Source organism: Neopelma chrysocephalum, unplaced genomic scaffold (genome assembly GCF_003984885.1).
Source record: "Neopelma chrysocephalum unplaced genomic scaffold, ASM398488v2 Primary Assembly neopelma1_42, whole genome shotgun sequence".
In the NCBI taxonomy this organism is placed as follows: Eukaryota; Metazoa; Chordata; class Aves; order Passeriformes; family Pipridae; genus Neopelma; species Neopelma chrysocephalum.
This window is the reverse complement of record NW_020897700.1, coordinates 8,910,125-8,925,449: the sequence shown is the minus strand read 5'-3', so window position 1 is coordinate 8,925,449 and position 15,325 is coordinate 8,910,125. Positions and strand designations below refer to the sequence as shown.

The 15,325-nt window shown below is 37.4% G+C and overlaps 1 protein-coding gene across 1 annotated transcript in view; it reads left to right on the top strand.

Moving 5' to 3' along the window:
* WWC2 (WW and C2 domain containing 2) overlaps positions 1–15,325 on the top strand; it is a 104,659-nt gene that overhangs the window by 29,936 nt on the left and 59,398 nt on the right. The window contains exon 2 of the mRNA XM_027676652.1: positions 6,433–6,542. Within this exon, the coding sequence (XP_027532453.1) occupies positions 6,433–6,542 (110 nt within the window). The remainder of the gene's footprint in view (positions 1–6,432; positions 6,543–15,325) is intronic.

Genomic DNA, 15,325 nt, shown 5'->3' with positions numbered 1-15,325 from the left:
TAACAGCGCAGTAACCACTTTTTAAAGTTAGGAAAGTGATAGCAATATAATTAATACAAAGCAAATGCATTTTGTTACAGCTTCAGCCACTGTAATTTGTAGAAGAGAAAATTGTATTCCCTGTGCAGTGTAATTTTCATGCTGTTAATGACCTCAGCCATAGGGAGCGGCAATGCCTTTCATTAACTCTGACCTGCAAGGTGGTACAACAGTTGGGACTCTCGCTATTCTGTATGCGCTCTGATACCTGCTACAGTATTCATCCCACTTAAATTTAGTTACTCTTGCGTAGGCTAAGGAGTGTTGCATTCAGAATCCTGTAGTTACTAGGAAAAGAGGAAAATCTTCATATGCTGAATCTGCCTCTCTAGGGAACCTAAAGCAGTAATTCAGGTTAGATAACTGACTTTTGAAGTTAATGAGATTAATTGCACCCCTAGTTTAATACAAGAAGTTCATGTTGGGTGCTCGAAGTAAGTAAAATCCATGTTTGTAAAGATATTTGGGGTTGGATTAGAATACATAGTTATGCACCCTTCAAAGTCATAATGCCTATAGCATTAGAAAGTTGGGTAAGAATTGAATTGATTTTGAAAACCAACTTGAGCACTAAATTCGGGAGATCTGAGGAAGAATTTAGAACATTTTTCTTCTTCTGTTTGTACATTCCTTTCCTTGATGAGTTGATTTAAATTTTTACCTTTGCTTGTCTCAAGCTATGGATCAAAATTAAGAGTAAAATACTTTCATCCTTTTGCAAAATAAGAAATTAACTGATCCTGATCATATGTTCCTATTCTATGTCATTGTGCTTACTGAAAGCACTCAGAGTAAACTTTTGTGTTGCTGTTGTATTGTGTTATAGGTAAATCATCTGTACACCCTTCTGTAGAGGTGTATGTAGTTAAATGAGCCAGGTTCCAGGTAAGTGTGCGTATAGTTCTGCCATCATTGGTTTCTTCTGTTATATTTTAATAGATGCTCGTTCCTGCACATCTGAATCGTAAGTTGTGTTTTGTCTTCTCAGTTCTAGATTGTGGAGAAGAGATATAGTTTTCAGAACAATTTCTGTCTAGAAAAGGTTCTAGAGAGTACTGCGTTGTAAGAGAAAATAAATGATGTAATATACATCATTATATATGAAAATGAGTAGGTGTGACATTTAATCCATGCAGCATTTCATATAAGTGTCACACAAGATCTTACTACATGGAAAAGTACAGGAGTTCGTTTTGGGTATTTGAAGAAAGTTTTGAAATGCATATTGAAGTTGCTATAGAAGTTGTGCATTGACCGTAGTTATAATTGAATTCCAAACTTCAAGTGTTGACTGTACGTGAAGTGCCACCCAGCAAAGGAGGTATTCTTGAAAGTAATTTTGAAAGAGATTAAGATGAACCTGCTCGTATTTCTCAGGTATTTGTGTACCTCTTACCAACCCATATTTTCTTCCTTTCTAATTGAGGGAAAATCACCTCAGGTTTGGGTGGGGTGGGATTTTTTTGGTGTCTGTGTCTCTTTCTCCCTCCTCCCCACCCCACCATTTTCTGAGATCTGCCTACTTTAACCTTCTCTCTTCCCCACACCCTCCACCACATGTATTATAAGTCACAGTACATCATTGATGCAATTGATCCACGTTGTTCTATGTAAGCAAATCATATCAGTAGCTGAATTCACACAGTAATTCAGAGTATGGATAAAATCAGGTCTTGGTAGTAGTCTAAGGAGATCGGTGATGCTGGTATCAACTGAGTTTAGAAGAGGATGAAGACCAAAGTGTGGAGTTTTCTGTTGATAGAGTCCTGATCATAATATGGTTAACTTACAGTTCAATGTTGCAATCGATTTAATCCTCAATGGATTTTGGAGAAAAAAGGTGCTCAGAGAAGGAATGCAGCAGAATGCAGCATTTCTCTTGCATAGAACAATGTGTTCAAAATAGTTTGTGTATATACACAAATACATACGTATACACATTTTTGAGAACATGCACATTCATACTCTCAGATCACAGAAGTGGGAAATATCATGGGCTGTCTGTATCTTCACAGAATGATAGTAAGTTTTACTAATACATATATAGTAAATTTCTTATTTTTTGTGGACCTTGACCGTAGAAATAAGCCTATCTTGTATGTATTTTTGGGAATTAGGGACCACAAAACGTGGTCTACATCAAACAAGAGAGTTATCCAAACAGAACAGTGTTTCTGCACTGACAACCCCTCAGTCTGTAGTTACGGTTCCATTTTACAGTATCATCAGCCTCATTTTTTTTAGAGCATGGTGCTAACAATGCCATGATTGCAGCTTCGATCCCCATATAGGCCATTCACTTAAGGGTTGGAATCGATGATCCTTGTGGGTCCCTTCCGACTCAGAATATTCTGTGATTCATTGTTAACCTTAGATGCATATACAGACTTATTCTTAAAGTTATGGGTGTAGGTGCAGTAACAGCTGTTAACAATAACACATATCATCGCAGAAACTGCATTTTAAGAGCTTAGCTAACTCTGTATTTTGGAAACTTTAAAGAAAAAAGTAGATTTGATATGATATTACAGCTTTTTGATTTATAAACTGCATTTGTCTCCTAGGTTTCCCAGGGCATCTGTGAAGTGATTGGCAGTAACATAATTATACATTGTTTGTATAATGGAATTACAGAATGCTTCCTGGTTTTCCTAAAAATAGCCACTTCTTACACGCACCTGCTTCTTTTTTGCTGAGGCTAAAAAGAAAAGTGCCCCTGGGTGAGCATACTTGAGCTTAATGATAAGCATTAAAAAACCCCAAGCCTTTTGTTAACTAATAGAACTTCATTGGATAGTAAATGTGGACTTTTAAGTTCTACTTTTTAGAGTATCAGCATTCTTTTAAGAACATGTAAATTGATGGCTACAAACTGAAACAGTATTATGAACTACCTCAGAATATCAGTGCCCTATAGATGCAGCACTTTATCTTCTATTATGGTGCAATAAACCTCATTTTTCTTGGGTCATGGTTAATGAATGTAATGGTAGTCCATCTATCATAGGTTATGTCACAGATAATGATCTTCACACAGACAAGATTCCTTCAGTCCTTGTTCCTAGATATTATTTCCTTTCCAATTACATCTCGTAACTCTTTGCTTTCAACTTTTGTCTTGCAAATTTTCTCTTGCTTCATATCATGTTAATCACACCCATTTGCCATAAGTATTTTGAAAGTAAATACTATTTATGTTGAGACAATTCTGAGGGCCTTAAGTAATCAGGTATCACCTTGTGCTGATTCTTGTTCAAATGTAGAAGTACACATCGGACTTGAAAATCTTGTGCCATTAAAAGACTCTGGAACGAAAAAGAGAGTTGTGGGAATGTTACACTTAAGTAATTGTGATCTTTGTGCAAACTTTGTGCAAACTTTGTCATGTTTTAAAAATCTACTTGGGAGCACTTCTTCTGACATAGTTCAGATCTTAAGGATGTGATGTGCAAGCATGATCCAGCAGAGCAGAATTCATAGAACAATTTATCCAGTACTACCTGTATTTTTTGACTTCTGTTTCCCTCTTCTCATTTTGTTTAAGATCCAGAGTTGGTCACTCAAGTACTTTTCCACAGTTTTTTAGAGTCGCTTTAATGTATGAAGTGTCTGGGATGAGAGAATGGCTGCTATTCATTCCCACGGTATCTGATTTCAGAGAAGTGATAACACCTGGACAGAACATTTGCATGATCAGAGTCGACTGCAGTCTAACATACAGAATGTGCTATTATAGTAAGAAGTCAGTATTTGATTAAAAATAAAATTGATGTGGAGCACAGAAGAAAAGGCAGGATAGTATTGGGCTTATATCCTTCCTGTAGAGGTGATCTAAAAATCACGTCTTGTGAGTGTTGTTAGCTGTGGTGTGTATCTTTGATGAAAGTATTGAATGCTTATGCAGAGTTCTAAATTAATTTATTAGAGACCATCTGGCCATGTTTATATGAGTTTTTTATGATTCCTATGTTGCTATATGATATTTAAAATATTTTTTCTACTTGAACTACATGAGTTAAGTTTTGAGTTAATATTATAGTGTTAAAGCTAAAGATGACATTGAAGTTTTATTTTTAAATAGTTTAAGATGTTTCATGAAAATCTACAGTTGTAATCTAATTTGAGACAGGACTTTCTTCACAGCAAGATGTGCTCTTGTAGTTGGCACATCTTGTTCACGTGACTAACCAGACTCACTAAAGAACTGTTGCTTTTACACGATTGATACTTCCTCTGAGCAGCAGCGGCCTGGGAACTCTGACTTGGGTGGATACCCTGTGTTCAGTCTGCTGCATGCTGCCTGTCTGAAACTGTGATTGTGCTTACCCTGGCTTTAAAAGGCTTTTCATACTTTCCTAAGAGCCATCTCTTTCTTTCTAGCTGTTACTATTTGCAACAAAACAGTAATCTTTGAAGTGATGCTGGTAATTACGAGTAGGCAGCATTTGGGCAGGTGTGTTTGATACGGCAGTGCCAGGCAGCTGTTAACCTGCTGAGCTGCGTAGCTTCTGCTGCCCTGAGGGAAGGAGGAGGGTCAGGAGCAGGGTGGCAGGTCAGAGCTGGGGTTTCTGGAGAGCTCCTTGGAGCAGCCTTGCTCAGAGCTATGCCAGTGTCTGGATTTAAAAATGTATTTTTAATGTTAGTAGTGTTAGGGGTTAGAATAGATAGGCTTGGCTTACTGCAGACTTGCTCTCTCTGTGGAAATCACTGGGGAGTTGACAGCTTGCTTGTGCTGCTTATAATCCGTATTTTTATGTCCAGATGTAATTCCACATTGGTAATCTCACCCGTATTTTGTAATAGTTTTCAGTGTGTTTAGTGATTTTGCACAGCAGTTTGTAAGTGGCAATAAATAGGCCAATTTGTCTCATACCTGCAAATTTGTTCAGAACCTCAAATGAAGAAATAGTAACTTTCATAGGATTATGTTGTAAACTCTGGAGAAATATCAGGAAGTGGATTCATGCTTGCAATTTAAAAACCATAAATTGGGAAAAAAAATCACCATTCAAAATGTTTTGAATCCTAAGAGCTTGGTTCTTTGTGATTTCTTCAACCTTACTTTGGAGGAATACTGTCCTACTGAAGGAATTAGTAGATCAGATACCTTGATGATGATGATGATAATACAGGTAATAATGGGGCAATTATTTCTAAATCAAACTTGTGCTCAAATTTCTGGTTTTTTCCAGCTGCATAAAGAATTCAATAGTTTTGTAAAGTACTGTCTGTCTGGTGGTTTCTACACAAAATCCAGTTCAGTTTGTAGAAGGTAAAATATTCTTTTCTCTTTCTTTTCTCACAAAAAGTGTCAATAAACCAGTTTCTTTTGGTCAGGAAGTAATTAAAGAAAAAATCCTGAAACACAGAAAAGCATGTGTGAATTAGACTGTTAGCTTTTTATTTATATAGAATTTTAATGGTGAGATGAAAAAACTGTCTTAGGTGATAGAACCTAATCAGCACTGAGCAAAGGAGTGCTGCTTGTGTCCCATGAACTGCTCTTGATAATCTTACTCTGAGGATTCTTTTATTTAAACTCTGGATATGTACTAATCTTATTGTCACTATGGTTACAATAAAACCTTAAATCTCTTGTTTTTCCTGTTAAATGTATCAGTATACCATAGATGGCATTTATCTGTGGATTTATCAACAGGAAACTCAATACTAATTTCTTTTTTAAAAAAAGGAGAAAAAGATGATAATGTAAAGCTTTGCTCAACCTCAGTTGGAAAAGAACCTATGTATTATTTTTATCAATCTACTTAATGTAAGAAATAAGTGCTCCATTATTAAAATGAAAAACTTTAATAGTCTGTCTTCCTAAAAAAGCACCGTGTGAACATCTAAGGCCCATTAAGTGTTACTTATAAAATGTCTACTCTGTGCACACTACTGTTTGTTTTATTCAAGTGCATGGATTGATGCATGCTGCTAACTGGATCTTAGGTGGTTGTATTCACTTTTCTGACTTTCTTGTCTGTGGTCGTTAGAGAAAATGATCTTGAAATCTTGTGCTCTCTTTGCCGACTCAAGGTTAAAGGGTCCAGTTCTTCTGGTGACAAATAGGAATGTAGATAGTTTTTATTTTTTTTACAAGGTATTGGTTGTTGTTTAATTTTAAACTGTCAAATATGAAAGATGTTGCATTGAATTTCTCACTTGAGTTCCTGGACTGAAAAATATTTGCAGTAGTATGTTCTTGGAGGTAATAAATTCAGAAGGATGGAATAGGGGAAAAACAGTCAAGAGCCAAAACTTTAAGAGGGAGAAAACAACTTGCTTTCCTTTCTCCCTGCAATCTTTCTTTAGTTTCTGTCATAATAGGAATTAATATGAATAACAAACATATGTATGGAAGCTGTGCCATTGAGTTGTTTCTTTTTTTAGGTTAACAAAGCCCTTGTCATTTGCGGATTGTGTTGGGGATGAATTGCCATGGGGATGGGAAGCTGCATATGATCCTCAGATTGGTGTATACTATATTGATCACATAAACCGTAAGTATTTTTCAGTTTGCCATATTGATTATAAAAGCAGGTTCATCTTGGCTAGACTCAGAATTCTTGATTAGCATCAAAATGCTGGGGAAAATTTGCCCTTTGGTGTAACATTATTGGCTTTAAAAGGCTTACAAGAAAATCTGCTGGTACAAAATAGCTACATCTGTTTCTACGTATCTTTTTAATTGCATGGTAATTATGCCTAACCATACAAAAATAGCAAATTGGAATACAATGCTATTTAGAGTTACTGAAATGAATATAATTCTGAAAGCATTTCTATTTTCTCTGTATACATTACTCCATATTAATTGATACCTTTTTCTGTTTTCTCAGAAATAGTCTTTAACAGCACAATAGCAGAGATTCTATTTGAGAGTAATACGTGAATCTAGGTACCTGCACTAGTAGTGCTATATGCTTACTTTAAAGATAGCAAGGTGTCTACAGCCATTTCAGATGCTTTAAGTTAGTGGAGACAACTGCACAGTAGATATGTCATGGACAGTAAGAGAACAGTGGCCTTCTGGAACAAAAGCTGGAGACAAGGCTTGCTACACATGGCATCTCAAACGCATGGGCAAGTGAATCGGCCCAGCGGTGTCTACACTGTTTTGTAGTCAATATCTCTGTAGTCAGTACAGTCAGTGTAATGAAAAATGTGCTGTACCTGACTGGGTGTCTGCTTTGGAGATGAGGTGATTTAATTTCCTTCGATTGGGTTGGACTACTACTCTGATAACTAGAATGTGATATTAGATATCAACTGTGCTTACTGAGCACCTACAGATAGACAACTAGTCTGGAACTGAATCCCACCCAGTAACCTCATTTGTGCTTTTATAGCCTTGCTTTATTGGAATAGAAATGAGAGTCCTTTGATCTTGCATATGGTATTAGATATTCATGAACTTTTAAAAATAGGGACGTTCTTGGTTGAATTCAAAAGGTGAAGAAAGTAAAGGATTTACTTCTGAATCTAAATGCTAGTATCAGACTAAACTTATCTCTAACTTCTGCTTTGGCCAAAACTATAGAACATAAAGCTGTAAAATTTTGAGAGGCAATTCTCATTTCTGGGTGTTTTGAAAGTGCTTTCAGATCACTACTCTGATAATTGTGCTCTTTCTATTTCATGTGTGCTCAAAATATTTAATCAGTTCTAAAAAATCTCTTGTAACTTTGTTGGTTTTTTTTTTAGAAAGAGTTTAAATACTTTCTTCTCTCTTAATGTAATTTCTGTGCATTGAAGGTGAATTCCTGATTATCATGAGCTACTCATCGATTGAAATTCTGCTTCACAAACATGTAAGATGTTGAGACTTGGACAACATTGTCTCAGAATTCTCTTGAAGATTGTAAATGTACTGCAAACACTAATGGTTTCATTTAATGGAGGAGAGTTGTGTATATCCATCTGTACATGCGTCTTTTGTGGCTGGGACAAATTTGATCAGCTTGATTTTGCTATGTCATGTTAATGCACAAGATGGATATCAAAGCAGTGTGCTTACAGTATGCTTACATCCCTTGTTCAGTAGTGAATTTGATTCTTCTTATATTAGTGTATATATTTCTTTGTAGGAATTTCAGTGAAACTTCTTATCTTGTAAAGTGGTATATTTTAGTTTTGTACACTGTATTTTGCACAGTGTTTTGGTGAGAGTACTTCTGAGTTGCTGGGAGGTAAACTGCCTAAGAATTTTACAAGTAGGTCACTTGTCTGATGTGCCAAATGTGGAGATTATAACTTCTACTTCATCTGACTAGGGGTGCATGTGTTGTTTTGATGTCATTGAAATCTCTAGTATGGAGGTCACTTGGAATTAGGGGGCAAAGCCTTTCTAGAAAACAGTTTTTGTGCCTACTTACTGCTTTATTAGCTTTGGAATAATTCAGATGTATTGGATATGCTTTTTGGATTTGAACTGTTAAAATTCCCTGTCGGGACAGTGGCTGTATTAGAACAAGGAAGACTACTCTTTCGGAGGTAATTTTGTTAGATCTCTCTGTTACTGGACAAAGAAGCCCAATGAGGGAGAAAACCTGTAGCTACTGCTAGGAGGAGGAACAAATGGATAGATGCCTGAAAAACAGGTTGGGTAAAGTGGAATTTCAGGATTCATAAGTGGTGTCTTGAGGGGATGGCACCTCGGGAAGAAATCTCCCATGTGTTATGTAGGGAGAGGTGAGTAATGACATTTCATGTTCACTGCCTTCTGGCTGGATTTATTTTAGCAAAGTGTTTGAGGGAAGGCACATTGATTCTTTTCTCTTGCATCCCATAATTGATTATTCTGAATAGTTTCTCTATTATCTGTCGTTTTTCTCATTTCTTTTTCTAGTGTTATTTCTAATGTGTGCCTCTGTAAAAAGCTACGTTTGATCCAACTGTGAAGTTTCAGGTTGTCCCCGGGACTTGGGCCCGTTTTACTACAACACCTCTGATATTGTTAAATTTCTCAAACCAACCCAGTAAACTATGAGGATCAGGCTAGAACTTAGGGCAATAGACTGTAAATTCAGAAGGTCTTAGTCATGTTTGGTTTTTTTCTCCTTTTCTGTTAAAAATTCAAGGCTGAAAATGTTAAGGATGGAATTTCCATTAGTGGTCAGATAAGTCTTTACTCCTCTGGAAGGGTGGATGTTGGCAAAACTCCCACTGATTTTGAGAAAGCAGTAGTAGGCTGGACATCGCAAAGTTCTAATAAAAAAGTCTACTATATTTCTATAACATAAGTTCTTCAAAAATTATGTAAATCAATGTATATATTATTTTTTCACAATAACTAAATCTGTGTAATTATTTGCCTTAGTCCCTTAGCTTCCCTTCTCTCACACAAACCTGAGAAAAGCCTGCTTTCCTTAAGGGCCAGTGCAAACTCTTCTCTTCTGGAGAGGGTTAAGAGTTGTCTGTGAGCAGTCTGGAATTGTAGAACTATCCCTCAGATTGTTTTGGTGTCAATATGTTTAAGTATAATTTAGTTTTATTACCATCTCACATTTTCTATACTTTTATATATTTTATTTTTTTTCCCTCAAATGCAGTTTGGGGATTTTTTTTCTAGCTCATAATGATTGCCTTAGAGCTTTTGCATGATCCTTTTGGATGATGTAACCCGCTTTGAGAAACATTGACTGAGGTCACTACTTTATGAATATATTACCCCAATTAGGAGTTTTAATGTGATGCTTTCAGCTTCAAGGGAGACCAGATTACAGGCCATCTGGCAAGGCAGAACATGCATATGATGTGGATAGCTAATGCTGTAAGAACTTAAATGCTTACCCTGTGGTTCAGTAGTGCCCTTTGTTAGAGGATGACTGAAGGGATACTATTTGGTGGCCAGGGCCCGAGGAGTTCCTTTTGTGCAGGATCCTTATTACTGTGGTTTGTGAGAGTCCAAAGATTTTATAACTTATGCTGTGTGCTCTTATAACTGTATATATGTTCTCCTCTGTGTTCATCTACTTCAGCTAATTTGCTGACATTTACTAATTTTACTAAACAACATGGTTAGGAACTCAGAGCAATGCTAACACATTACTATTACTCCACTTTATTTTGTATATCTGCAGGCAAAGTGATCACTTTCAAATTTTTTCCAATTCTTCTGCAGGGTTTTCAACATCAAGCCTTAAGTGTCTGAGATGCAAACATTTGTGCTCTTAGAGCTTGGATTTGCAAAACCTTTAAGCTGGTATAATCTTTGAAAGAATTGGTCCTGCTCTATGGCTACCTCTGGCCTTTTGTTCTGTCCCTGCAATGTTTTTGCTTATACTGGCATGAACATTTGCATGGCCAGACAGTGAATCAGATCAGGGAGCCGATTCGAGTTGAAACTAATCTGGTATGGAAAAATAAAAGTTGCTGTTTGTTCTCCTTTCCACACCTCTATTTATGCAGGCAAAAAGGGGAAGGTGACCTGGGGATATGAAAGAACAGTCAAGTGGAAGAGATGGAGGACAGCTACTTTTTGTAGTAGCAGTGGTTACATGTTCTTTGAAATCACATCCTTGAACTTTCATTTGTTCCATGCTCTGTGCAGACTTTTCAGGAAGCAGTTTTGACTCTGAAGCTGTGATTTCCAGGTGCACTTCTCTGGTGATGGTGGCAGCTGAAGTAGCAGTCATTGCTTGCTCTGGTTTCTGCCCCCACATTGTGTCAGTGTGAGGATATGTAGTAAACATGGACAATGGGGAAGTGCTCTGCTTCCTGAGGTGCGAGTTGTTGTCCACCTCTTCTTCCTTCCCCCAGCTGCTCAGGTTTTCTGATCTGGATCATTGCATGGTGTGTGTTTAGATGAAGAACTGTGGAGGTAATAGGAGCAAGAAAGGGAAACTTCTACTTCTGGCTTGACATGAATAGTCTAAGAGAATCCTGGACTGGATTCTGCCTTGCCTTCAGCACCCTATGTGTTCCTAAATAACTTACCCTCTTTACTTTCAGTTCCTATCTTCAGTCTCAGGAATAACAAGGCAAGTGGTTGTTTTCTGCATTACATTGATCTAGTTAACCTATAAAACAGGTACTCTCCTGTTAGTAATGTTTGGTGGCAAAGGTAGCAGAAAGAAACTGAGTGATGGTATTTGAAAGATAATGATAGGAAGGAATAGCTCTTCTTAGCCTAGTACAATTTCAGACCATCACATTGCTTTCTTTTCGCCATTCTGTACTTTGTAGTCAATATGATGTTTTTTCTCCCTGCCTTCCCCCCCAGCACTTTTTTTTAAAACAGAGTTGGACAACTACCTTCTCTGCTTCTGCGGCTCCTCCCTACTTAGTTTGAATTGCCCCCTTTGGAAGCATGAATGTACCTTTCCAGAAACAGCTTTCCATCACTGTTTCATCCACAGAGAAAAAGAAAATTGAGTCAGAGATGCTAAAAAAAAAAAGGCGAAGGGGTTTGTATCTGCTTAGCTCAAGAATAGACTTCATCAAAGGTTCCTCTTTGCTCACTTGGTGTCCTTCTTAAAATTTCAAAGCCTAACTATTTACCTACACTGTTGGATACTTACAGCACAATATTTTAACTACAGGTATTCTATTTCTTGTTGTAATCTTAAAGGCTTTCATGCTAGTTTATGCCTGTGCAAGTGGTTTATCTAACACAGGGACTTTTGTGGATAGACTGACTCTTCTCTGCTCCAGCCTGCGACTTTAGTACATCTGCATCTATGAAAGTATGCCAGATTGTATTTTCAGAAAAGGAAGAAATCTGATAATCCCACCGTGAGTCTGCAATTACCAGTACTTGAGGGAGTCACATGCTGTATCATGATCATAATTGTACACTGTTTGTTCCCACAACCTACCACCATCTTCTGAGCAAAAGGGGACATGCAAACAATTATGAAGACTGTCAGCAAACGCACATGGTGGAAATTCAAGTGCAGTATATCTTATCTTGAATCTTATTTGTAGGTAAGTGTCTTCTCTGTGCCCTGGCTATAAGAAGGGATTAGAGTAATCTGGTGCATGCTGGCTACAGAAGGGGGGCTCAAGCAATGAAGGCTCTGGATTAAAGATGATTTTACCTGCTGGCATTTATGTAAAGATCATACTTGCATCTTTTTCTTATGTCTTAGTTCTGCTAACCTTAGCAGTAGAATATTACCTACTTTCTTGATAATATAGAAAAAGATGCTCAGAGTTTCTACAGCATTTTACTCTGAAATATATAAGCATATGTTACCTGATATCTAGAGGAATCTGATAGTAAAAGTCTTTGAATAAATCTTTCTTGCAAATCTGCTCATACTTAGACAGTATAGCTGGAAAAAGTTCTCATTTTCTCTCTTTGCTCAAATTCAAGCACAGAATTATTTTATGGAGAAGTGAAGAAGGTATCTGGAAGAGAGGATTCCTTTTTTTGGGATGAAAGTTTGATGCAGGAAACAAACTGTAGAGACGTCAATTTTGAACATACTCTAAATAACCTAATTTTCATCCATGTCTCTCTTTACTTTTGTAAGTATTTTTAAAAGCGGGGGGAAAAAGGAATAAGAAAAAAAAAGCATTCAGAAAGCATTTGCTATGTAAACAATAAAGTACATTCCTTTAGGCAGTCTAGTAACACTTGGTTATTCTCTCTGAAACTACTGCTAGTGCATTTGCTCCTTTGCTAAACATTAAGACTTGCATCTCATTTGCCTGCAATATTTGTTATGCCAGTTGAAGTACAATGTAGTAATATTTGCACTTTTTTTCCCCTAAATGTAGTTTTGCTTTGCATGCAAAAGTACTGGAGATTTGAAAGCCAGTTTGTTTATCAAATAATGTGAGATATACTTGTAGAATAAACATATCCATAATGATTATGTAATGTTGTTGATAAAACTGCTTTCACCACCCACCACTAAGCTAAGTCATATTATCCTGTGATAGTTAGTATCAGACACCATTTTTCCTCTGATGTGATACATGAAAGGATTGGTTTGGGTTTTTTTGTGCCATCTGCAGATGTTTTTGTGCAAGATACCATTGAAATCCTGATTCTCCTTTGCTGCGCCTGACCCTGGTTTGACTGGCCTGCAGCCCTTTTCCAGGGGCTTGCTCTCAGCATGCAGTAAGCTGATTTCCAGATATCTCCTCCTTCTCAAACCACCTCTGTGGAGTAGAATGTACAGCAGAGGTATTGGGTGCTGTTGAAAAACCAGTATGGATTTAACTTGTGTACTTCAGCCACTGGGTTCAGGAGAGGCTCCAGTGAGGAGAGATCCTGAATGTAGTCAGTTGTTGGGTTTACGGTTTTCAGGCCTGTCGTATTCTCTTGAAGGTAGGGTTCTGTTTGGTTGGAAGGAGTAGTCTTGCAATTATTATGCAAGATAACCAGAGATGTCAGGTGTAATGGAGTTATCTTTTCATCAGTTACTGTTTCAGGCAGAGAAATTGCCACCCTGATGCAGGGTATCTAGCTCAGCTGTGACATGCAGTAGTTCTGCATCAGTTAGAACTACCCTCTTTTCAGGACTTAGCCACTGCAGTTTTGCTGCCTCTTGTCTGGTAGTTCTGGTTTCCAGGTTTGGAAATTTTCCTGTAAGTGAAATTTTCTAGTGTATGAGGAAGAAGGTGCATGGTGCTGATGAGTAGATCTATATTTAAGAATCCAGTGGATCTGTAAGTAGGCTTACTGCTGCCAAAAAAAAAGATTATTGCCCCAGCTGTCTAGTTCTTCTTCTTTTATAGTGGCTCATTGGACCTTTGGTAGCATGTCACAACTTGCTTAACCTGCCAGAATGTGATGCATCTGCTTTTATGTTATCTTCTGGAGCCAGTTAGTGTTTGAGTGGGTTTAGTACATAAAACAGGTTTTGCATCGGATTGAGTTAGCACCAGAGACTGTGTAAAAGAGAACTTGTGAATGTGTAATGTTGGGGAGTGTGGGTTTGAGGTGATATGATGGAAACCATCACTGCCAAAAAAGAGAGCTATTGCACAACTCCAGCTGTGGCGTGATCTCCCCTCTGCTCTCTTTTCTAGAGGTCTTAGGTCTCTGGTCCTCGTTTCTTGCCAGATCAGTTAGTTTCGCTTGGAATAGCCTCTCTTTGGAGATGGTGATTCTGCAACATTTACAAACTGGAATAATATGGGCATGTGTTTAAACGGATGAGAGTTCTCTCTTCAGAGTGAAAAGTATGTAATGATTTTTGTCTCCTCTTGCTGTGTATTTGTCTTCCTCAAGTAGCAATTTAGCATATATGGCTTTTGTTTTTCCACATTAGATTACTTGAGACTACTTGTTCTCTAACTGTGTTGCCTAAATGCAATGTGTCTAACTGAACATTATTTACATGTGGGTTGTTCTAGACCCAGTCAGTGCTATTATTTTTTTTTGGCAAGGGGAGATGTTGGAAACTATTGCTTCCACGTATTGTTAATCCTGTAGTAAAATGTTCAGTTCTCTCATGTCTCACAGTAGGGTGCCAAGGAGCCATTCCCTTTCCTATGGGATTTTCTAGTGAGATTTTAATTTCATATTTTATGGAAATAAGATCTACTGCTGATAAGGTAATAGTTTCCTTCTGTTCAAGTAGACTGTAAAATTTTGGCAGAGTTGCTTGATAGTAGACAGGAACATAACATATGAAAATATCTCATTTAAAAACATTGACGTGCCTTACCATCGCCTGTATTCCATGTTTAATATATATCCTGTGTATAATTACACAGAGCATGCATAACATTGCTGCCCTTGAAGCACATTCCAGCCAAAAGAATAAACAAAACTTTCAAGGCAGAAAGTCAGTCCTGGCATTTTGATTTTGAATTATTGTTTGGGCCAGGTTTTTTGCCGAGTTTAAGTGCATGAAACCTGACTGGCAGTGACCCAAGAAGAGTGCATTTCATGAATAGCAGTATGATTAAAGCCAGCACAGCTTCCTCTTCTGTGTTACAGGGCTATGATCATTTCACTGCACAATAACGTCCTTGGGTGGAGCGTTGCCATCCTGCTGTTTGTGCAGTTCCGCTGGGCGAGACCACAGAATTTCCCCCCTAATCTGGGTAGTCATTCAGTTCTTTAAAAATAGGAGGAAATAAATTGCTTGTTTATTATTTTTTCGTAAATTTATTAACTATGCACTTGCAGTAATTTGTTTCAAGTTAAATTAATTGGTTTTAAACTAAGATCTCTTAATAGAATTGAGTAGTTTTGCTTTGGAAGTGGCTTTGCCAAACGATGCTAAAACCAATGCAAATTAGGAATGTGTAACCTGAATATTATGCTCACCACCACCCTTTCATTCTGTTACTATGGATCATTATTTTTGCATTGTGG